General features: G+C 42.3%; 1 protein-coding gene across 1 annotated transcript; it reads left to right on the forward strand.

Moving 5' to 3' along the window:
• The first annotated feature begins 483 nt into the window (after positions 1-483).
• On the forward strand, positions 484-23,720 carry LOC140905811 (uncharacterized). Its single transcript, XM_073329316.1, has 8 exons — positions 484-550; positions 3,976-4,071; positions 6,251-6,349; positions 9,702-9,845; positions 16,229-16,372; positions 17,982-18,133; positions 21,409-21,512; positions 23,579-23,720. The coding sequence occupies exons 1-8, from the start codon at positions 484-486 to the stop codon at positions 23,718-23,720; spliced, it is 948 nt and encodes a 315-aa protein (XP_073185417.1).
• Positions 23,721-24,154: the final 434 nt, after the last annotated feature.

The following is a 24,154-nucleotide window of genomic DNA, read 5'->3' on the forward strand; positions in this document are numbered from 1 at the left end:
ATTTTCATGAATACTTAGACTCTGATCCCAGCACACAACTCTGGGAGCTGTGGTCCTGGGCATATGCATATTACCTCTGTGCCTTAATCTGGCCTTCTCATGAGTGTTTCTCTGAGGGGGAGCCAAGCCTGAAAAGCCAAGCAAAGCCCACAGGATAATATATGAACATCTATGCAATGTGCTGTGAATTTGTGTCATATTTTCATATCTCAAATGAGGAAAATTTGGTTTGTGGGTGAAACCTGGAAGAGTATCACTAATTTTGTTTTTTAATTTGACCGCTGGTCAAAATGATGCTTTAACCTATAAAGGTGAAAATCCTTTTGCTCTGAACACTTTGTGAGGGGGCAGCTCACTTCAAACCAGTTATGTGCGAACTTCCTGTGCAGTTGTAGCCGGAACACCACAGCAAATAATTTTTTCCTGCCTTGTTTTATGTTGACTCTCTACTAACACGATAGACATACTCTCTCTCATATTTTTATGCCATACGAAGGTATCAATACGTCTATTCCAGGACTCCAGCCAAGGATCTTTGACATCCACACAGGTATCATCACCAAACATCTTTGTAGCTTTTGATATTAGACTAGATAATTGAAGTAGGTTGGTTTTTAACTCTAAGTCTTCTCTTTTCTCTTATAAATTTAGTACAAGTGGTTATAAACATTACTGTTGCATTAATCAGCATTAATATTAGCATTAGTATGGGCTGTCCCTGCAGTATGTGAATTTGCATTTGTGCTCCTTTTGCCTTCTGTAATGTATTTGGTTGTTTTACCATTAAACACCAAGGGTAAACATTTTCAAAAATGGCTAAATAATGTAGGCACTTTTGAAAACTTTACATTGAAGCTATAAGATCTTTTCCAACCCAGGAAGCCAGTATATGGGGCTTTAGAGTTTAGAAAAGCACTGTTTACAAACATTCAAAAAATCCTATTTGAAAAAAAATAAATTGAAGCTGGTTGGGAAATGATTCTAGTCCTACTGATTGAAAAATGGGTGAGGGTCCAAAACTGAAGTGTGATGACTAATGTTAGTGTATTAAATCAGGAGTAGGTATGATTTGGGTTGCTGTAGATAAGATTATACTGAACTAGATGATATTCTGAACCCTATAGAAGTCAGAGAAAAAAATACAGAAAGACCTGGAGAGGTTAGAAATAAGGGCAGGAAAAGGGCAAGGTACTATTTTTATGCAACATAATCACACTCATGTTGCTTCTCTTAGCAGTTTCTTGAGAGAACTCTGGTGGTCTCTGACCCAGGAGTTTTTGGTATAGGGTGCTCACATTAAATTGCTCACATTAAATTGCTCTTATTATTTTGGTGGAGCCTGGGTTTGTTGACCTTCAGGGCATTGTGCAAGACTCATCTTTTCATTGTTGCATTTTCTGAGGATGGAATATGACACATTGCTTGCCCAGAGCTGGAGCTGGGATGCTGATTTTGAGTTTTGCTCTCTATCATAGAATTGAGTGTGTTAGAAATTATGTAGTGAGGGTCTGGCTATGGACGATACCAACAATAGGTAGCATATTTTAATTTTTGTTGGTAATAGGTTTGTAGATACAATTGATTGGAACTTACTAAGCAATTCTATTCCAATTGGTGATACACAAGTAGAAATAGACCAGTTCCCTCTGTCTGAGCTATATTGGCTCTATGAGACTAAAAGGAATTTTTTAAAAAAATCTAACTTAGTTTTACTTGTGGCACCTTAGAGACTAACCAATTTATTAGAGCATAAGCTTTTAGCTTATGCTCTAATAAATTGGTTAGTCTCTAAGGTGCCACAAGTACTCCTTTTCTTTTTGCGAATACAGACTAACACGGCTGTTACTCTGAAACCTAACTTAGTTTTGACACTAAGCTAAGTCAGCAACTATGATCTGAATATGCACAGAGCACATACCCGCTGGGTAAGAGGGTATTAATTTTACATAGTTATTTTTTTCAGAGTAGCATCTCACTTTAAGTTTTTCTGGAGTCTGTGTTCCCATATGTCACAGATGCAGCTCTAGAAGAGTACTGTGTGCTGGACACTCCCCAGGCTGCTGTGTGGAGTCCCAAACCACTGGATGCATGAGCTCTGAAGCTTCCTTGGCTATCAATAGAGTGCAGAAGTGTTTCCCCTGCTGGCTTCTCTGGCACATCTCATGGGTGTAGGCTGTCATAGAATCATAGAATATCAGGGTTGGAAGGGACCCCAGAAGGTCATCTAGTCCAACCCCCTGCTCAAAGCAGGACCAATTCCCAGTTAAATCATCCCAGCCAGGGCTTTGTCAAGCCTGACCTTAAAAACCTCTAAGGAAGGAGATTCTACCACCTCCCTAGGTAACTCATTCCAGTGTTTCACCACCCTCTTAGTGAAAAAGTTTTTCCTAATATCCAATCGAAACCTCCCCCACTGCAACTTGCAACTGTCTGTTATCACTTCATGGAAATGTAGCCACATGGCCCAATTAACATAGGCCCCTAGGACCAGTGCTAACCCGTCTTCTCCCTCTCCCCCGACTCTCCTGTAGCTTAAACACACCCTCTCGCAGAACTCCAGTCTTGTGGGAATTCTAGATTTACTGTTTTAACTGCCGTGATAGTGAAGGAAACAGACACATTGGCTTCATAAGAGTTTTTAAACACCATTACTCTTTACTAAGATAGCAAGAGACATACACAGATCTAGGCAAAACAATCATTTTGTCTACACTTCTCCCTGCCTCAGGTTCCTCACCACTTGGGAGAGCAATTTGGGCTTGGGCAGAACCCTCTGGGGCGTCCAGGATCTTTGTCTCCTGCACACGGTTTCTCTCCAGAATCATGGATTCTTGTTCCCTCACTCTCTCTCTCTCGCTCTCTGTTCCAGGCCACTGGACAGCTCTTTTTGTTTGACCTTGGCTCGTGCTGCAGGTAAACAGGACACCTTGCTACAATAGCAGGCCCCTCTCTTGCTCTCTCCTGTCCAAAGCTTACTGTTCCTTCCCTGCTGTATGAGTCCCTCAAGTTTATATGTCTCACAACCAACACCTGATTCTTTTGTTCTGCTGCTGGGGATATTCCACTCTCCAATCCCAAACCCCTGCAAAGAAGTTTGAGCAAACTGGCTTTTCCCAGTCTTCAGCTATCCTATTTTTCTGTCTGGACCAGGTCTGTTCACTGCTTAATAGCTCTTAATAACTGTCTCTTTCGAAGACTGACTTGTAGGCTCCATTTCCCTGTGTCACTACCCATGGGAATTTCTGTCCAATGTGGAGGTAAAAAGAGGAGGCACCACATTCAAAATTGTATTTGCTGCTTGATAAACATACATACAGAGACCTCAAAATCTCAGATAAAAGATGTCCACTGACAGGTTCCCAGACTGTCAAACCATACTTTTCAAGTGGGATTTTAAAAGACACCTAGGAAAATTCACTTCAATTCACTTTGAATTTCAGTGGAAGCTGGATGCTTAACTCCATGAGGCCCCTTTGAAAATTTTGCCCTTCAAATATATTTTTTAAAGATTAAGTCAAAACCTGACTTTCTAATGTTTGTTTTTATAAACCTTCAGTGTTAACAAATTGATTTTTTGTCTTTTGTTTTGTTTTTAATTTCATTGTTTAAATTACTAACATGTATTGACAGCTCCGGTTTGGGAAATTTTATTCTCTGGAAATATAAATAGAGGTCAGATATTAGAACAGCTTAGTAAAGTTTTGAAAACTGAGCCCCCTTTCAACTATTTTTCCACACTGTATTAGAAAAAGTGATAAGAAATTCACACTGGACTGATTGCTCTAGTATATGATTTCTTTTCATCACAAGAACCTTGATTGGCTTTTCTAAAAGACAGCTCATTTGTGGCATAAAATAGGTACTGGAGCACTTTGTTTGCTCTGAGGGCAGTTTCATAGATAGGTTATGTCAGTTATTCATCATGTCCCATCTCAATACACTTGAGTCTAAACTCTCTGTTCTATAACCCACTAGAAATGAGTGAGCAGGATGTGACCTACTCAGAGCTGAAATTTCATAGTCCTAATGAACATCAAAGCAGACAGAGAGCTGAGAAGGCCAAGAATGCAGGTACTGTGCTTTAAAAGCTTCTAATTCTATATATGCTGGTGTTTTACTGTAAAGAATCAAACCTCTTCCTCCAATAACTAACTTTCTTCTAGTGTGTTTGTTAGAGGGCTGTCCTTTCACCCCCTCCCCTGGTTCTTGTCACGCAGAGAGCAAGCAGCAACAGACCAGAAGTCCAAAGCGCAGACAATGCAATGTTTGCTGGGGTTAGTTTCCAAGCAAGCATATTCCGAAGCCCTTCACACCAGTCAGGCTTATCTCTATACGCCGATAGAGTCTGTCCCCCAGTGTCCCCCTTCCCAGCTCTGACACCGCAGAGCCTTGCCTGTGTCCCTGTTCCCGTTCCCCCCCCCTTAGCAATCATGATTCCAATTTCCCTTCCCCCCACTTCCTGTTTGACCCCAGTTTATATAGTAATATTCTAGCTATACCTTAACCAATCATTTTACTGAAATTGAACTAACCAATCCTAACATATTGTAATATAATTCTCTAACCAATTCTATCCCACTATCCTAATTAACTTACACCTAGCAAAATTAATTATACAGCAGACAGAAACAATTAGAGAACCAGACAGATTAACAATAGAAAAGTGGGGGCCATAAATATAAAACAAGACAGAAATGAGGGTTTCACATCCGATGAAGTGAGCTGTAGCTCACGAAAGCTTATGCTCAAATAAATTGGTTAGTCTCTAAGGTGCCACAAGTACTCCTTTTCTTTTAACCATTGATAAGTGATTTCTTGCCAGACAGGATGCTATCAAACTACGTTTTCCTTAACCATCTTAAGATCTGTTTCTTTATCTGGTGGTGATGGACACTATCAGGACAGGATTGTCTTCCTAACAGCCCAATACCACCTTATTTCAATTGACTGGTTTGGAATCTGAGGATGTGACAATACACTTCCCAGCTTATAGCTGCCCCTGCGGCTTAGCCAAAGGCCTTAGCCTAAGAACAAGGCCTCAGACTATCCTAGTGAGAGAAGGCCCATATGCAGGCGAACTGTGATTTTGATTCTTTGTTTTATACCTCTATAACTAGCTAAGTGATAAAAATACACCTAAGTTCTTAAAGTATAGGCCTTTACTGGCAGGTTTGAATATGTCCTGTTACTGGAAGCTGATAACAAATCTGTGCCCAAATTGTCTATAGCAGATGGAGAGAACTTAACTATTGTTGATCAAAAGTGTTTCATCAAAAAGTTTTTCAACAAAAATGGCTTTTTGACTAAATCATTTAGATTTTTTGGTTTTGGTTGAAATGTTTCATTTTTTTTAATTTAAAGCATTGAAAAGAAAAGTTTTGTTTCACTTCAAAAATGTTGTTTAAGTTAAAGGTTTTGGGTTTTATGTTTTGTTTTGGTTATTAAACCCACTTTATCTCTCAAGGAGAGGGGAGATAAAAGGTGACAGAAAATAGGGCAACCCTTTCCCCACCCCCCACAAAGCAAAATGCTTACACTTTTTTTTCAGTTGGAAACTAACTGAAAATTGTTAATTTTTTTTTTCAATTTTTGTCATGAAAACAATAAAAATAATGAAACATTTTGAATGATGTGAAAAATGTTCATGAACTTCTATCTTTCAGTAAGTGCTAGTCACAAATCTGCCACCAACAAAGGTGTCTATTTGCTACAATCACTTTCATTAGCTATATAGCTAATGAATGGAAACTATTACTGGGTTTTTTTTTGGGGGGGTGGTTGGATACAGCCTTCAAGTTGCAGAGCATAAGTCAATCTTCAACTACGTGAGGTTAAGAAGAAACCTTTTCCACAGGGATGTTTTTGCATATTGTCCTTTATATGGGATTTATACCTTTCTCTGAAATATTAGGTACTAGTAGGGTGACCAGATAGCAAGTGTGAAAAATCGGGACGGGGGTGGGGGATAATAGGTGCCTATGTAAGAAAAAGCTCCAAAAATCAGTACTGTCCCTATAAAATCGGGACATCTGGTCACCCAGGTTCTAGCCACTGTTGGAGACAGGATGGTAGACTAGAAGGACAATTGTTCTGATCCAGCATGGCAGTCCCTGTGTTCTTATTTTAGTCCTGGTTGGCTGGATTCTGTCCATGTGTCACTGATACTGCCTAAACAAATTTCAATCTGACACCAGATTCTAAGGATGGGGGGCTCACTTTATTTGATTTTCTCCCTTCTCCTTTCTGTTAGATTCTTCCTCTCTGTCTCCACACCTGCAGCTCATTTTAGTGATTCTTGGAATCTTCTGCCTGGTTCTGTTGGTAACAATAGGTGTCCTGGGTGCTAAGGGTAAGTACTTGCAGAGAAGACACTAAGTAGGCCAGATCCTCAGCTGGTGTAAATCAGCATAGCTCCATTGTTTTAACACATTTACCTGTATATTCTCAGATAATGCATTCTGTACTCAAAGAGTAAGTGCTGTAAGATTAGAGAGATACACTGTATTGTTCATTCAAAAACTGTTCTTTACCAAAGTATGGAGCCCTCAGTTCTACCCTCAGTAGTCAATTATGGCTTGGTACCTCTCTTCCCAATTTATACCCATTTGATTCATAGACTGATAGATTGTAAGGTCAGAAGGGACCATCGTGATCATCTAGTCTGACCTCCTGCACATTGCAGGCCACAGAAACTCACCCACTCCTGAAGTAGACCCCTAACCTCTGGCTGAGTTACTAAAGTCCTCAAATTATGGTTTAAAGACTTTAAGTTACAAAGAAGCCACCATTTACACTACTTTAAACCTGCAGGTGATCCATGCCCCATGCTGCAGAGGAAGACAAAAAAACAGCAGGGTCTCAGCCAGTCTGACCCAGGGGAAAAGTCTTTCCTGACCCCAAATATGACAATCCGTCAAACCTTGAGCATGTGGGCAAGACCCACCAGGAAGATACCTGAGAAAGAATTCTCTATAGTAAATCAGAGTCCTCTCCATTAACTGTCACATCTCCAGCCATTGGAGATTTTTGCTACTGGCGGTCACCAATAGCTTACATGCCATCATAGGCAACCCCATCATACCATCCCCTGAATTAACTTAATTTAATTTAAATAACTCCTCTCCCTCCCTGGTATTTAGCCCTCTGATGTATTTATAGAGAGCAAACATATCTCCCCTCAGCTTTCTTTTGGTTAGGTTAAACAAGCCAAGCTCTTTGAGTCTCCTCTCATAAAGTAGTTTTTCCATTCCTTGGATTGTCTCACTAGCCCTTCTCTGCACCTGTTCCAGTTTGAATTCATTTTTCATAAACATGGAAGACCAGAATTGCACACATTATTCCAGATGAGGTCTCACCAGTGACTTGTATAATGGTACTAACACTTCCCTGTCTCTACTGGAAATACCTCACCTGATGCATCCTAGCACTGCATTAGCTTTTCTCATGGCTGCATCACATTGATGGCTCCTAGTCATCCTGTGACCAAACAATATAGCCATCATCCTTTGTCGCTTCCAACTGATAAGTCCCCAGTTTATAGCAAAAATTCTTCTTGTTAGTCCCTAAGTGCATGACCTTGCACTTTATACTATTAAAATTTCAGCCCATTTCTATTACTCCAATGTACAAGGTCATCCAGGTCTTCTTGTATTATATTCCAGTCCTCCTCCATATTGGCTATACTTCCCAACTTTGTGTCATCTGTAAATTTTATTAGCACACTCTCACTTTTTGTGAGAAGGTCATTAATAAAGATGTTAAATAAGATTGGTCCCAAGACCGATCCCGGAGGACTCCACTAGTAACCTCCCTGCAGCCTGACAGTTCACCTTTCACTATGACCCGTTCGTAGTTGCTCCTTTAACCAGTTCCTTATCCACCTTTGAGTTCTCATATTAATCCCCATCTACTCCAATTTAACTAATAATTGACCATGTGGAACTGTATCAAATGCAATGATTCTTTTCTATGGGAAGAGCAAACTAATCACAGATGATGTAATCAAATAATTTTATGGGACACTTGGTGGAGATTAATTTAGAGACACACTCTAAAGGAAATGTTGTTAAACTATGACTACTTGGAAATTTGCATGAAGTATTAATGCACAAAAGAATTTAACATGATGACACTGGAAAAAGATAAACTCATCAGCAAGACCATATCTACACTAGAAATGGTTTGCCAGTATAGATATACGAGCAACCTGTGCTAGAGTAGATGCAGCTTATACTGGCAAAATGGTGATTTTGATGGTATAGTTTGATGGTATAGGTCCCTGAACAAAATTAGTTGTTTTGGCAAAAACACTTTTTTACCAGTATAAGCTTTGTTTACACTAGGGTTTTAGTCAGTAAAATAATATTACAAAAATCACACCCCAAGCTGACATTGCTAAACTGCCAAAAGTTTCTACTGCAGACCTAACCTATGGAGAGAGAGATTCACAAATTCAAGAGACAAATAAACTTTACTACAGAAATACCTTCAAGCTCCCCCCTCTCCACAGCACTAACAGGCAATGTGCTACTTTGTTTATCTTCACCATCAACACTATCATTTCACAGACAATTTGAAAACCATACCCTACAGATGACTCAGATGTAAGAAACCACATGTTCAGATATAATAACAAACTTGCATCTTCAACTATCTCCTATGCTTAGACTAGATCATTTCCCATCTCCTGTTCTGCTCAGATGCGTTCCCTAATCCTTGACGTCTTCATTTGCCCACTCTGACTAAAACAAGGTTGTGGTTTCCTTTCAGCAGATTGTTGTGCTTCCCCTCTTGTAGAAGTGCTTATTTGTGAGGAGGACAATGCTGTGCAGATAGTTTCCCATGTCACTATTGTGCCCTCTCATCTGAATGGCCCCTAATGATTTTTTTTAGATGATGCTATTTAGTTTTGCAGAATCCCAGCTTTCATTTGTAAAAAGTGAGTCTATTATTACGGTTGCAAAGAAAACCTCAAAAATGAATGGCAGAGCTGCCTAAGTGATTCCTGGAACAATAGCCCTGAAAGGGATGAGCTGCCCCATTCCTCTCAGTGAGGTGTTAACTCAGATGCCCACTGATAATAATTTAAATGCTAACATTAACTATTTAATTCCTCATGTAAGAAATGAGAGGGAGGATCACAAATCAGCACAATCTGCTTTGAGAAACAGCTCATTTTGGTGCTCAACATGACTGGCATTTCGGAGATAATACCTTTAAAATCCCCCCTCGGACAAAAAGGAGCCATGCCAAAGAATCCTAGGACAGCCCATGGGCATATTCAGGCTCCACTGAGGAGGAGCCCAGTGGACCTCAGAGCATGATCATATTTTGAAAACAATCTGTATAAGTTGTGCCTGATTTTGATGACTAACATGGAACAAAACTTATTCTGTGTGTTGAGCTTGGGATAGTAGCACTACCCTTTCCCCCAATTTAACAGAGATTAAAAATCAGTGTGGGTTATATATTATGTTTCTGCACATGGTCTGTTAACCAGATTACAAAACCACAGTCTTTTTCTTTTACTATTCAAATAGTGCTGTACTAACTTGCGAGCTCCTTAAATACCAAAATAAATCTGAAGAAGATAAATATTTCCCTTAGAGAACCTGTAGAGCAAAAGACAATTGATTTAATAAAGGCTACTGCAGTTTCAGTTTTATGTGGCACACTTTTTGTTACTTTATTGTTAATTTAAGTTCTCCAGAATGAAAACCTCAACAAACAACATGAATTATTGGAAAACCTCACCCAACTGCAGAATACTCTGGAAATCTGCCACCAGCAAAAAGATGATCTCCAAGCAAAGAACACAAACCTCACAAATATGGTGAACATTAAAGGTATCAGTTGAAGCTCACTATTCTGTTATAGCCCTCAGAGTAACATTTTTGTTTCATTAGAATCTTCATTTCCCTTGTCCTTATTAACATAAGAGCTTTCTCAGGGTTCTTCTCTCCCTGTGCACACATTGCCCCAGGGCCTGAGCTAATTGTAAATAGAAAGGAAAGCCACAAAAGAATCTTTGCGGGAATTGTTGGGCACCCAGCATGGGTCATACTCAATGATCGTTGGCTCACTAGTGTCAGGGTTTTGAGACATGGGCGTATCCATTCCCAATAGGCATCACCTGATTCCTTCCTGTACCTTTGGGAATTACAGGAAATCACCCAATAATGACAAACTAATCATAGATGAACTGGTCATATAATTGTATGGGACACCTGGTGGAGAATAATGAAGTCATGCACCCTCTTAGGGAAAGGCTGTTAAACTATGGCCACTGGGGAAGTTGCAACAGGAATCCGTGAACAGCAGACCCAAAAATGATGGCACTGAAACAAAATAAACTCACATATAAACAGAAGAATATGGCAACAGACAAATAGGCCCAGATATACTGAGCACCTTGCATCCTCCTCAGCCAATTCCTATGATTAGACTAAAGCATTTTCTACTTCCTCTCTCCTCCAGCAGACCCCTTTTCCCCATCCCCCATGCCTTCCTGAATTTCCCACTCACACTAAAAAGGCTGCTGTGGTTTCATTGTTGCAGAAGCACTTTGTTGTGAGGAGCACAATGCTGTGTTATGACTTGCAGTGTTGCTTTATGTTTATGTGCTTGTTTGTTTGGTGTTTCTTGCTGCCTTTCCCAGATGTATTTCATTTTCTGCATCTCCTCTGTTCACGACCCACAAACCACCGTACAAAAAATCATGTTCAGGATCTGTGTAGAGTAGAGGGCCAGGAGACAGAGGATTATGGAGAGCACAGATTATTGTCCTTGTCTAGATTGGATTTTTTGGATATGTGGTGTTCATTGATTGTCAATCAACATATTTTAGTGAACACATCCAAAAACTGTAGTCTAGACAAGATCACTGAGAGTTTTACTTGGGTCAGTAAGCAGCCAATGATCAGTATCTGACTTTAAACACCAAGTCATTAGTAGCTGAGTTCACTAAGCTCCACAACAACCCATTGCAATCTTAGCATGTCACTGAAGATGTTCCAGGTACATGGAGCAGTACTAGATGTGTTTTTTGCTCCAGGTGAACCAGCAACAGAAAAATGGCTATTTGATCTCATCTTCTTCTATGCTTTCATTAAGCATAATTGTGTTTATCTGCCTGTTTCATCCACATTCCACTTTGCTGAGTCCTTAAATTCAGTTTACTTTGCTCCCTTTTCCCATAGAGAGTTTCCTCCCCTAGAGATGAAGCACATATTGTTAAGATGGGACATTTTCATGTTATAAGTGGTTGGATTCCTTGCCAAATAACCCTAATTTCCCACCCTCATTGAACCCTGTTCCCACAACTCTTGTCACTTATTTGTGGCCATTGACTCTGTCATAAATATAAAGGGAAGGGTAAACCCCTTTGAAATCCCTCCTGGCCAGGGGAAAGCTCCTCTCACCTGTAAAGGGTTAAGAAGCTAAAGGTAACCTCGCTGGCACCTGACCAAAATGACCAATGAGGAGACAAGATACTTTCAAAAGCTGGGAGGAGGGAGAGAAACAAAGGGTCTGTCTATATGCTGGTTTCTGCTGGGGATAGACCAGGAATGGAGTCTTAGAACTTTTAGTAAGTAATCTAGCTAGGTATGTGTTAGATTATGATTTCTTTAAATGGCTGAGAAAAGAATTGTGCTGAATAGAATAACTATTTCTGTCTGTGTATCTTTTTTGTAACTTAAGGTTTTGCTAGAGGGGTTCTCTATGTTTTTGAATCTAATTACCCTGTAAGATATCTACCATCCTGATTTTACAGGGGGGATTTCTTTATTTCTATTTACTTCTATTTTTATTAAAAGTCTTCTTGTAAGAAACTGAATGCTTTTTCATTGTTCTCAGATCCAAGGGTTTGGGTCTGTGGTCACCTATGCAAATTGGTGAGGCTTTTTATCCAACATTTCCCAGGAAAGGGGGGGTGCAAGTGTTGGGAGGATTGTTCATTGTTCTTAAGATCCAAGGGTCTGGGTCTGTAGTCACCTAGGCAAATTGGTGAGGCTTTTTACCAAACCTTGTCCAGGAAGTGGGGTGCAAGGTTTTGGGAAGTATTTTGGGGGGAAGGACGTGTCCAAACAGCTCTTCCCCAGTAACCAGTATTAGTTTGGTGGTGGTAGCGGCCAGTCCAAGGACAACGGGTGGAATATTTTGTACCTTGGGGAAGTTTTGACCTAAGCTGGTAAAGATAAGCTTAGGAGGTTTTTCATGCAGGTCCCCACATCTGTACCCTAGAGTTCAGAGTGGGGGAGGAACCTTGACAGACTCCATGCTGAAATCTTCCCCACTCTCACTATTCCTCCTTCCCAGTGCAGAACCTTGAGGACTTCTTCAAAGAGAAGATTAACTCCTCCTTTTCTTCTGTCCTCTTCTCCCTCCCCTGTACTCTGAAAATGTGTACTCCTTCCACCAATCCTTCCTTTTTTCATCAATTAATTTCTTCCTTCTTTTGTCTAGTGTTATAGTTAAATGTTTTCACTTTTCATCTTTTCTTCTGAACCTTTTCCTTAGTGGATTTCAAAGTTGCCCTCAAGATTATTCTTCTCAGTCTCCTTCCTTCCTTCCTTCCTAGAATCATAGAATATCAGGGTTGGAAGGGACCTCAGGAGGTCATCTAGTCCAACCCCCTGCTCAAAGCAGGACCAATCCCCAACTAAATCATCCCAGACAGGGCTTTGTCAAGCCTGACCTTAAAAATATCTAAGGAAGGAGATTCCACCACCTCCCTAGGTAACGCATTCCAGTGTTTCACCACCCTCCTAGTGAAAAAGTTTTTCCTAATATCCAACCTAAACTTCCCCCACTGCAACTTGAGACCATTACTCCTTGTTCTGTCATCTGCTACCACTGAGAACAGTCTAGATCTATCCTCTTTGGAACCCCCTTTCAGGTAGTTGAAAGCAGCTATCAAATCCCCCCTCATTCTTCTCTTCTGCAGGCTAAACAATCCCAGCTCCCTCAGCCTCTCCTCATAAGTCATGTGTTCCAGTCCCCTAATCATTTTTGTTGCCCTCCGCTGAACTCTTTCCAATTTTTCTACATCCTTCTTGTAGTGTGGGGCCCAAAACTGGACACAGTACTCCAGACGAGGCCTCACCAATGTCAAACAGAGGGGAACGATCACATCCCTCGATCTGCTGGCAATGCCCCTACATATACATCCCAAAATGCCATTGGCCTTCTTGGCAGCAAGGACACACTGTTGACTCATATCCAGCTTCTTGTCCACTGTAACCCCTAGGTCCTTTTCTGCAGAACTGCTGCCGAGCCATTTGGTCCCTAGCCTGTAGCCGTGCATGGGATTCTTCCATCCTAAGTGCAGGACTCTGCACTCGTTTTTGTTGAACCTCATCAGATTTATTTTGGCCCAATTCTCTAATTTGTCTAGCTCCCTCTGTATCCTATCCCTACCCTCCAATGTATCTACCTCTCCTCCCAGTTTAGTGTCATCTGCAAATTTGCTGAGGGTGCAATCCACGCTATCCTCCAGATCATTTATGAAGATACTGAACAAAACCAGGCCGAGGACTGACCCTTGGGGCACTCCACTTGATACCGGCTGCCAACTAGACAAGGAGCCATTGATCACTACCCGTTGAGCCCGACAATCTAGCCAGCTTTCTATCTACCTTATAGTCCATTCATCCAGACCATACTTCTTTAACTTGCTGGCAAGAATGCTGTGGGAGACCGTGTCAAAAGCTTTGCTAAAGTGAAGGAACAACACGTCCACTGCTTTCCCCTCATCCACAGAGCCAGTTATCTCATCATAGAAGGCAATTAGATTAGTCAAGCATGACTTGCCCTTGGTGAATCCATGCTGACTGTTCCTGATCACTTTCCTCTCCTCTAAGTGCTTCAGAATTGATTCCTTGAGAACCTGCTCCATGATTTTTCCAGAGACTGAGGTGAGGCTGACTGGCCTGTAGTTCCCAGGATTCTCCTTCTTCCCTTTTTAAAAGATGGGCACTACATTAGCCTTTTTCCAGTCATCCGGGACTTTCCCCGATCGCCCTGAGTTTTCAAAGATAATGGCCAATGGCTCTGCAATCACATCCGCCAACTCCTTTAGCACTCTCGAATGCGTGCATCCGGCCCCATGGACTTGTGCTCATCCAGATTTTCTAAATAGTCCCGAACCACTTCTTTCTCCACAGAGGGCTTCTTCCTCCCCATGCTGTGCTTCCTTCCTTCATTCCTGCCTTTGGGACTGTCTATAAATTATATAATGCATTAGGTAGGTGAGTCCTCATTTGTGCATGTTTTTCCAGTGTTACAAAGTGTTACAAGGGAGTGGGTAGGTCTTGAAAATTACCAAAAGATGTCATGTAATTTATGGACAACTCCCTCCTTCCTTCCAGTGATTTCTCCATCTCTTTTGATAAGGCATCAGATTTTTCAGGTTCTCTCATCCAGCGCAACATGGGCTTGTTTGGATTTCATGGTAGCAATGTTGTGTGCTGTGCCTCTGAGTTACAGCAAGATTTTAATGGATTTTATCTCTATTTAGGTTTTTTTTTTTTGGAGCACATCCATGTGTAAGCGGGGGAATAGTCCCGCTATTGTGGGGAACTTTCCTGGCTTCTGCACTACCCTGGTGAAGTGGGCTAGCGAAAGGATCTAAGTTCTCGCTCCCACTTCCTTTACCCAGTGGCCTCCCTGCCCTTGAGGACTCCCCTTCCACTCTCCTATCTGGCAGAGTTCTCATAACCCCAACAAGGCTGGGCCCAGGATTCCAGGGGGGTCGACCCCCAACCCTGCTGCGATCACCTAGGATAGGGGCTAGGGTGTCCCCACTCCAGGGTGTACTCTCTGCACTGGGCACTTCTCTGACCCACTGACCATTACATACAATTTAAAGCAAATGCAAGTTATTTAATCAACAATTAATTTTAAAAAGAATAAGGGAAAATGGGAAAGGTTAAAGGAAACACATCAACCCGCTCTGTGGCAGGGAACATCACAAACAGTGTCTCTGGAATGTCAGGGCAGTTCACAGTCTGCTCCTTGTAAGTCTCAGGCCCTGGCTGTGCTGTAGGGATGCTATGGTTGGACACTTGCTCTGGTGGTGGCCACACGCTCTCAGGTTCTAAGTGGTAGGACCCTTCTTCCCAGTGTCGCCCCCGCCCTGTCGGGGTTATAATCCAAGCCTGGCCTACAGAGACTCTTGGCTGAGGCATCTCCCTGTGCTGGGCCCGCTGCCCAGGGTCCCCCTCGCTCTCCCCAGCTGCTCACCGCACCCAGCTCCGGACTGCTCCAGCCCCAGCTCCACCACTCTGTCTCTGCACCACTGCTGCTGCTCTGCGTCCAGCTCCCTGGGCTGCTTCTTTGGCCCCTCTGGCTCTGGTTGCTGCAGCTCTGCTCCCAGGGCAAGTCTGCTCTCTCTGGGCTGTGCCTCTGGCTTTGGGGCTGCAGCTCTGCTCCCACAACAGGGTCTACTCTCTCTGGGCTGCTTTTCTGGTCCCTCTGGATCTGGCACAGCTCTGCTCCCCAGCTTAGCTTGGGCCCCTGCTTTCTCCTTAGCTCTGCCCCACTCGGTCTGACCCAGGCAAGTCCAGCTCACATGGAGGATGGGACCTCCCTGGCCTCCTGACTCCCTGATTAGCCTGCTCGCCCTGTCATTCAGGTTGACCTGGAGCACTGGCCTCTCCCCATTGTTCCTGGGGACTGTCAGTCTCAGGGTCCTGATTCCCCATCGACCCTTCCCCCGTTTTAGTACTGGGAGCTAGCAACTAAAACACCCCCACTGAATGTTAGTAAGGGGCTAACAGTCCCCTTACACATGTGCACTCCTGTTACTTCATTCTACCTAAATCTCTAGCTGTTTTCCTTGCTACTTAGCTTGGATATTGACAGCACCAGTATATCTAGTTTTGATTTCATTGGAGTGATGATGACACAAAACTGGAGTAACAGAGTGGTGAATCAGCACTTAAGAACTGACAGTCTTTCAGTCTCTTGAAATATTCACTGCCTCCATCCCAGAGATTAGAAATCAAACTAAATTGTCAATTGTTTTTGCATATGTTCCATTTTAAAACCACTCAGTGCTCTTTTTAATATCCAAGTAGCATTTACTATTTTGCTAACTCCTTAAGTACCAAAAAACCCTGAAAAATTAAACATATCTCTAAGCAGACCTATAGAACAAAAGGCAACTTATAAAAACTTACAAAATTTACACGTGGTACAGTAAGTGTGAATTTATTCTGAATTTTAGTTCTGCAGAACAAAACCCTCAACAAGCAATGTGAAATTGTGGACAATATCACCCAGCTGCAGAAAACACTGGAAATCTGCCACCAGCAAAGAGATGATCTCCAAGCAAAGAACACAAACCTCACAGATATTGTGAACATGAAAGGTAGTGTGACTCATGTTCACTTTTCTGTTATAGCCCATAGAGTAACATTTTTGTTTTATTAGATTCCTGTTCACCTTGTCATTATTAACAACAGAGCTTTCTCAGGGTTCCTATCTCCCTGTGCACACACTGCCCAAGGGCCTGACCCAATTGTTGTTAACACTGAAAGCCACAAAAGGATCTTTGCGGGAAGTGTTGGGCATCCAGCAGGGGTTATACGCAATGATCCCAGGCACTCTAACTTCAGGGTTTTGTAACATGGGCATTTCCATTTCCAATTTACGTCACTCAATTCCTCTTGTTCCTTTGGGAGTGACAGGATGTGACCCACAAATAACAAACTGACTCATGTCTCATTCATGTAACCTATGTCATATATGATGTTTCCTTCCTCCCTGGGTGCTCTCATTTCCTCTCTTGTTCATGGGGCCCACAAATAATTGCAATTTCTGTGACCATTGATAACAGCAATTCACTGACGAGACTGGGTCAGCATTTAAGTGGATCAGCATTAAGTCAGCACACTAGCAGGATGTAGCATACATCTGTTCAAATTTTTCCCTAAACCCCTGATCAAGCTCTTCCATTCTAGGACTATACTTGCAGACACACATGCCAAGGACTGTGCTAGAAGGTGACAGATGAGAGAAATCCTGGTGTCTTTCTTTAAAAAATAATAAAATAAATAAGTTGCAGGCTTATGCCCAGTTTTTCCTTTTCACTTTTTAATGGAAAAATCTTTATCATTCCTGATAATTTGGGGATGTATCTCACTTGCACCTCCCCATATGTTGGACCTTTGAGCAGACAGTGACTCTGCAGTTCAGCCTCTTCTCTGTTACATTGGTTGCACGTATGTTCTTCTCTGGGGCAGATGACGCCTGGCCTAGTTCCATTAATGGTGCTAGCCTCCTCTAAGTAAGGAGAGTGAGGCTATGCTGGACTAGGGATGCTACCTCTTGGATTTTCCATGTTTGTTTTCTAATAGTCCCAAATTCATGGCCAGCATCAGCTGAACCTGATGGTCTGTGATGGGATGTTAGATGGGGTGGGATCTGAGTTACTACAGAAAATTCTTTTCTGGGTATCTGGCTGGTGAGTCTTGCCCATATGCTCAGGGTTTAGCTGATCGCCATATTTGGGGTTGGGAAGGAATTTTCCTCCAGGGCAGATTGGAAGAGGCCCTGGAGGTTTTTTGCCTTCCTCTGTAGCAAGGGGCACGGGTCACTTGCTGGAGGATTCTCTGCTTCTTGAAGTCTTTAAACCACAATTTGAGGACTTCAATAGCTTAGACATACGTGAGAGGTTTTTCGCAGTCGTGGGTGGGTGAAATTCTGTGGCCTGCGTTGTGCAGGAGGTCGGATTAGAAGATCATAATGGTCCCTTCTCACCTTAATATCTATGAATCTATGAAAACCTGAGACACACAGACTCAGCAGCAGAATTAATTACTTTTAGTTTCAAATCACAGACTTGTGCCACTTGAAGACTCTATTCCAGTTTAGAATGGTGGTGCATAAACATGCCAGCACAGCCAATACATTATGACCCCTCACAGGAAACTGCATCACACAGAAATGTGATGGACCTATAATGTCTCTTTTTCAAGGACATAAATGCAGACCTTGCCCAGAGAGCTGGATACAGCATGGAGAGAAGTGTTACCATTTTTCTAAACAAATGAAAACATGGCACACGAGTAAAGAATACTGTTCTTCTTGGGGATCCCTACTGCTTAAAATAGAGAACAAGGAAGAGCTGGTAGGGAATTTTCCCTGTTTTGTTTCCTGTATATTCTAAACTATACCTGCATATATCCCTGTGATGGGGAAGTAGAATATGAATGGTCATGTTGTCAGGATAATGTGACTCTCTAAACTGTCCTGTGTTGCATTCCATGCTAAATTTCCTAAGAGAGCTTGACCAGACTATGGGAATGAATGAATAAATATTCTAAAACTACCTGAAGGGCTTAAATGAAGTGTGATGACAGCAGGTCTAGGGTTTAATGCTCAGTACAGCTACGTGGGTGGGGGTGTGGCAAGAGACCAAAATGCATTTCTAGTATCTCACTAACAGGGCCCAAGATTTCTCTTGGGCTGGTGCTCTCGGCCCATTGAGAAAAGAGTGTTTCTTCTCCTTCCACAAAAAGAAAAGGAGTACTCGTGGCACCTTAGAGACTAACCAATTTATTTGAGCACGAGCTTTCGTGAGCTACAGCTCACTTCATCGGATGCATACTGTGGAAACTGCAGAAGACATTATATACACAGACACCATGAAACAATACCTCCTCCCACCCCACTCTCCTGCTGGTAATAGCTTATCTAAAGTGATCATCAAGTTGGGCCATTTCCAGCACAAATCCAGGTTTTCTCACCCTCCGCCCCCCCCCCCCCGACACACACACAAACTCACTCTCCTGCTGGTAATAGCCCATCCAAAGTGACCACTCTCTTTAAAAATGTGTATGATAATCAAGGTGGGCTATTTCCAGCACAAATCCAGGTTTTCTCACCTCCCCACCCCTCTCCAAAAACCACACACACAAACTCACTCTCCTGCTGGTAATACCTTCGAGACACCACTGACTTCCTGAGGAAACTACAATCCATCGGTGATCTTCCTGATAACACCATCTTGGCCACTATGGATGTAGAAGCCCTCTACACCAACATTCCACACAAAGATGGACCACAAGCCGTCAAGAACACTATCCCTGATAACGTCACGGCTAACCTGGTGGCTGAACTTTGTGACTTTGTCCTTACCCATAACTATTTTACATTTGGGGACAATGTATACCTTCAGATCAGCGGCACTGCTATGGGTACCCGCATGGCCCCACAGTATGCCAATATTTTTATGGCTGATTTAGAACAACGCTTCCTCAGCTCTCGTCCCCTAAAGCCCCTACTCTACTTGCGCTATATTGATGACATCTTCATCATCTGGACCCATGGAAAAGAAGCCTTTGAGGAATTCCACCATGATTTCAACAATTTCCATCCCACCATCAACCTCAGCCTGGTCCAGTCCACACAAGAGATCCACTTCCTGGACTCTACAGTGCTAATAAACAATGGTCACATAAACACCACCCTATACCGGAAACCTACTGACCGCTATTCCTACCTACATGCCTCCAGCTTTCACCCTGACCACACCACACGATCCATCGTCTACAGCCAAGCTCTGCGATACAACCGCATTTGCTCCAACCCCTCAGACAGAGACAAACACCTACAAGATATCTGTCAAGCTTTCTTACAACTACAATACCCACCTGCGGAAGTGAAGAAACAGATTGATAGAGCCAGAAGAGTTCCCAGAAGTCACCTACTACAGGACAGGCCTAACAAAGAAAATAACAGAACGCCACTAGCCATCACCTTCAGCCCCCAACTAAAACCCCTCCAACGCATTATTAAGGATCTACAACCTATCCTGAAGGATGACCCAACACTATCACAAATCTTGGGAGACAGGCCAGTCCTTGCCTACAGACAGCCCCCCAACCTGAAGCAAATACTCACCAACAACCACATACCACACAACAGAACCACTAACCCAGGAACCTATCCTTGCAACAAAGCCCGTTGCCAACTGTGCCCACATATCTATTCAGGGGACACCATCAAAGGGCCTAATAACATCAGCCACACTATCAGAGGCTCGTTCACCTGCACATCCACCAATGTGATATATGCCATCATGTGCCAGCAATGCCCCTCTGCCATGTACATTGGTCAAACTGGACAGTCTCTACGTAAAAGAATAAATGGACACAAATCAGATGTCAAGAATTATAACATTCATAAACCAGTCGGAGAACACTTCAATCTCTCTGGTCACACAATCACAGACATGAAAGTTGCTATTTTACAACAAAAAAACTTCAAATCCAGACTCCAGCGAGAAACTGCTGAATTAGAATTCATTTGCAAATTGGATACTATTCATTTAGGCTTAAATAGAGACTGGGAGTGGCTATTTCCCCTTGTTTTTTTCTACCCCCCCCCCCCCCGACGTTCTGGTTAAACTTGGATTTATGTTGGAAATGGCCCACCTTGATTATCATGCACATTGTAAGGAGAGTGGTCAGTTTGGATGAGCTATTACCAGCAGGAGAGTGAGTTTGTGTGTGTATGGGGGTGGAGGTGTGAGAAAACCTGGATTTGTGCTGGAAATGGCCCACCTTGATTATCATGCACATTGTAGGGAGAGTGGTTGCTTTGGATAAGCTATTACCAGCAGGAGAGTGAGTTTTTGTGTGTGTTTTTTTTTTGAAAAAAAGGGGGTGGGGGGGTGAGAAAACCTGGATTTGTGCTGGAAATGGCCCACCTTGATTATCATACACATTTTTAAAGAGAGTGGTCACTTTGGATGGGCTATTACCAGCAGGAGAGTGAGTTTGTGTGTGTGTGGGGGGGGGGGGGGGGCGGAGGGTGAGAAACCTGGATTTGTGCTGGAAATGGCCCAACTTGATGATCACTTTAGATAAGCTATTACCAGCAGGAGAGTGGGGTGGGAGGAGGTATTGTTTCATGGTCTCTGTGTATATAATGTCTTCTGCAGTTTCCACAGTATGCATCCGATGAAGTGAGCTGTAGCTCACGAAAGCTCATGCTCAAATAAATTGGTTAGTCTCTAAGGTGCCACAAGTATTCCTTTTCTTTTTGCGAATACAGACTAACACGGCTGCTACTCTGAAACCTCTCCTTCCACAGTAATTCCCCTGGATAATTAATGACATCATAGTAGCAGTTTCCCTAGAGAGTCCCCATCATTTTTACCCAGCCAGAAGGAAAGTAGGCAGGATGCTGAACCTGAGGAGGAGGAAGGAATTACATTTCAGAAATATTTTCTGTAAAATGTACTCAAAGGTCTTCTGGGGAAAAAGGAGAATGTGTTTGACCAACATCCGGGGACCTCAGCATTCTGGCTGTGACCATGACTCACTAGCTTCCCTCCCATCCCTTATATCCACACACTCATACCGTGATTTGAGCTGATTTGCTTTTGTTTCCACACAGGATTTCATAAAGTCTCAGGCCTCATTTCACTGGATTGGATTATCCCGTAAGGCAATCGGTCATGGCTGGGTGTGGCAGGATGGCACAGCCCACTCCACTGTCCTGTAAGTCTCAGGCACACCTAGAAATAGTTCAGTTTTTTTTATATCCTAGTGTATTTCTTACAAAATTTTTACTATGTCAATGGGAAGGGGAATAAAGATTATTCAATACCCTAAAGTAGGTGCCACAGCCCTGACACACCTGGGCTGATGTTGCCTGTAGAAAGAGGCATTGAGTCAGACAGTATGGGGAAAGAGCTGGTTAAATCCCTCCAAGGGGTTTCAGAGTCCAAGCCATCAGGTGCAGCTGAGTCTAGGTAGGCTCAGAAAGATCATATATATGGGCTGAGCTCCCTCTTGGAAGTAGAGAGTGGGGTTTGCTAATTGGAAGCAGGACGGGGGTCTCTGGACACATTTGACTTGTCCTACATATGTTGTTTTGTTTTGATTACAGAGCTGAGTTTTTCTTGTTGAGAGGATTTTTTTGTTTTGTTATTTTGTGGATAAAAACACAAAGATTCAGACTGAGCTATCTAGATCCATGGTTTCACGGCACAGACTTTTTGAAGGACAGAGTTATCACTGATTGAATTTCCATCAGAGTTGTTTATTGAGTTTCTAGAAGTGCTATTAATGAATGCTCCAAACTGAGCAGGGTTTAAAGGGTCAAAGTAACAAAGTCACATGACGCATACACAAATACATTACAAGAATATTATTAGAGTTGCAAATTCAAGCACTCAAAAGTTAGGCAATAACAGACTTAAGGTTGCGTGTGCAAACTTAATTCAGCTCCCTTGTGCATAGTATTATGCAGAGGTAGTCAATTATTTTTTGTTAAGGTTCAAATTTCTTGGTCAAGGTATAGTCAAGTCCAGACTCCAGAGAAATATTTTTGACACCGCAGTGACAATAATGATAATTATAAGTAAATAATAAGATTTTGCAGTCTATTCAAAAGCATCTGGCGGTCCGGTTTTGGCCCATGGTCTGCCTATTGACTATGCCTGTGATACAGTCTTTAATTACATGACCACATACTATTGTATTTCCATAGAATGGCTGCCTCAGTCAGTGCACAGAATGGATGTGCAATATTTTGTTTTATACTCATAGTTCAATCCATGGCCCTAGGCTTTATTTACTGCATTCAGTGCCAGATAAGAAAGGAAGAATGAAGGCATTCATCACTATAGTATCCAAGTGTTTCACAAACATAAATTAATTTATCTTCACAACACTGCTGTGAGGTGAGTGGGAGGCATGATGCTCGTGTTACAGATGGGGAACTGAGGCACAGACATCAAGGTCGAAGTAGAACTGGTTGGATAATTTATCGCCAGAAAATGATTCTGAAGAAAAAAAGCTGTTTTTATAAGTGCCCTAGGTGGGTCAGACTGCTAGACATACTTGTCTGAAATAAGTTACATATAACAGATAAGGCTAAAAGCTCTGTCTCAGAGGAAAGTCTTTTTAGCCAGCACCAAGTGACTGATTATGACCCCGTGATTTACATTAGTGAGCAGTTACCCACATTAGTATTAATCCAATTAATATCTGCAGGATTACTGCTGTGAGTGACTACTCACCTATGTGTGTAAGGGGATCAAAATCTGGCCCTGAACAAGGGAAGTAGCCCACAGTGATACAAGACATGTGAGTAGCAGGGGGGCTGCAGGGGATTGGTCCTGCTTTGAGCAGGAGGTTGGACTAGATGACCTCCTGAGGTCCCTTCCAACCCCGATATTTTATGATTCTATGATTCTATGACTGAGGGGGCATTGGCAGAGCTGTGAGGGGAGCCCAGGACTGGGAAAGGCAGGGGGGCTGTCAGGCAGGATTGGGGTTCATTGCCAGAGTTGTGTGGAATAAATGAAACTTGCTCAAAACCAGCCTGCAGTCTGTCTAGCCCTAGTCAACTCTTTAGTCCCCCAATTTTCCTAAGTCCCAAATTAATTCACATTTTTAATCAATTCTGCTTGTCCTGGGTCCTGAATCATACCAAAGCTATTTCTTTCTTTGTATATATCTGGCATCTACCCCCAGGTTTTAGGCACATCGATTTTATAAATTTGTTTGTGATTTCACCAAGTCTGGTGTGTCTGACAGTAAAATGTTTCTTTTAAAAGTTTTCCAGTAAAGATACAAGAGCCTGGAGAAAAATGTGCACTTTTCAAAGCTGGGGAAGCCTTCTCCCAAAACTGTACAGGCCAATATCGCTATATTTGTGAAAAGAGGGCTACTCAGAAAAAGAAAACTGAACTGGCATAAAGAAGATTACAGTATCCATGGCAATCATAATCGATGACATTCCAAAGGGAAAGATAATTCACCCCTTGAGTTTGCAGAGTTGCCATTTTCAATGAGGAGCAGCAACTTCTGATGATAAACAATGTCCCTTTCAGAAATTTTCACAGCCAACCAAAACACTCCTACTGTGCATGCTGATTTATCAAACATGGCTGGGAATGGCAGAGTTTATTTTAAAGGATCAGTTAGTTCATCATGAAGATCAGAAACTGGATTTATTTTTATTTTATTGCATCCCATACTCCCTGTGTCATAAAGTTCTGCATTTGTAATTCCATGTTTTGTTTTGTTTTTTTGCCTCATGATAAATGGTTGTTTTACTTCACACTGAGTTTGCAAGATCAACAACCAACCAGGGAAGAGAGTAGACGGGAAAAGTCTTGATTTTAGCCAAG

This window comes from Lepidochelys kempii, chromosome 1 (genome assembly GCF_965140265.1).
Source record: "Lepidochelys kempii isolate rLepKem1 chromosome 1, rLepKem1.hap2, whole genome shotgun sequence".
In the NCBI taxonomy this organism is placed as follows: Eukaryota; Metazoa; Chordata; order Testudines; family Cheloniidae; genus Lepidochelys; species Lepidochelys kempii.

Coding starts and splice junctions, on each gene's coding strand:
- LOC140905811 (XM_073329316.1), top strand. CDS start 484: ATGCCATACGAAGGTATCAATACGTCTATTCCAGGACTCCAGCCAAGG. Junction 551..3,975: donor GATCTTTGACATCCACACAG/GTATCATCACCA, acceptor ATAACCCACTAG/AAATGAGTGAGCAGGATGTG. Junction 18,134..21,408: donor TAGAGAACAAGGAAGAGCTG/GTAGGGAATTTT, acceptor GTTTCCACACAG/GATTTCATAAAGTCTCAGGC.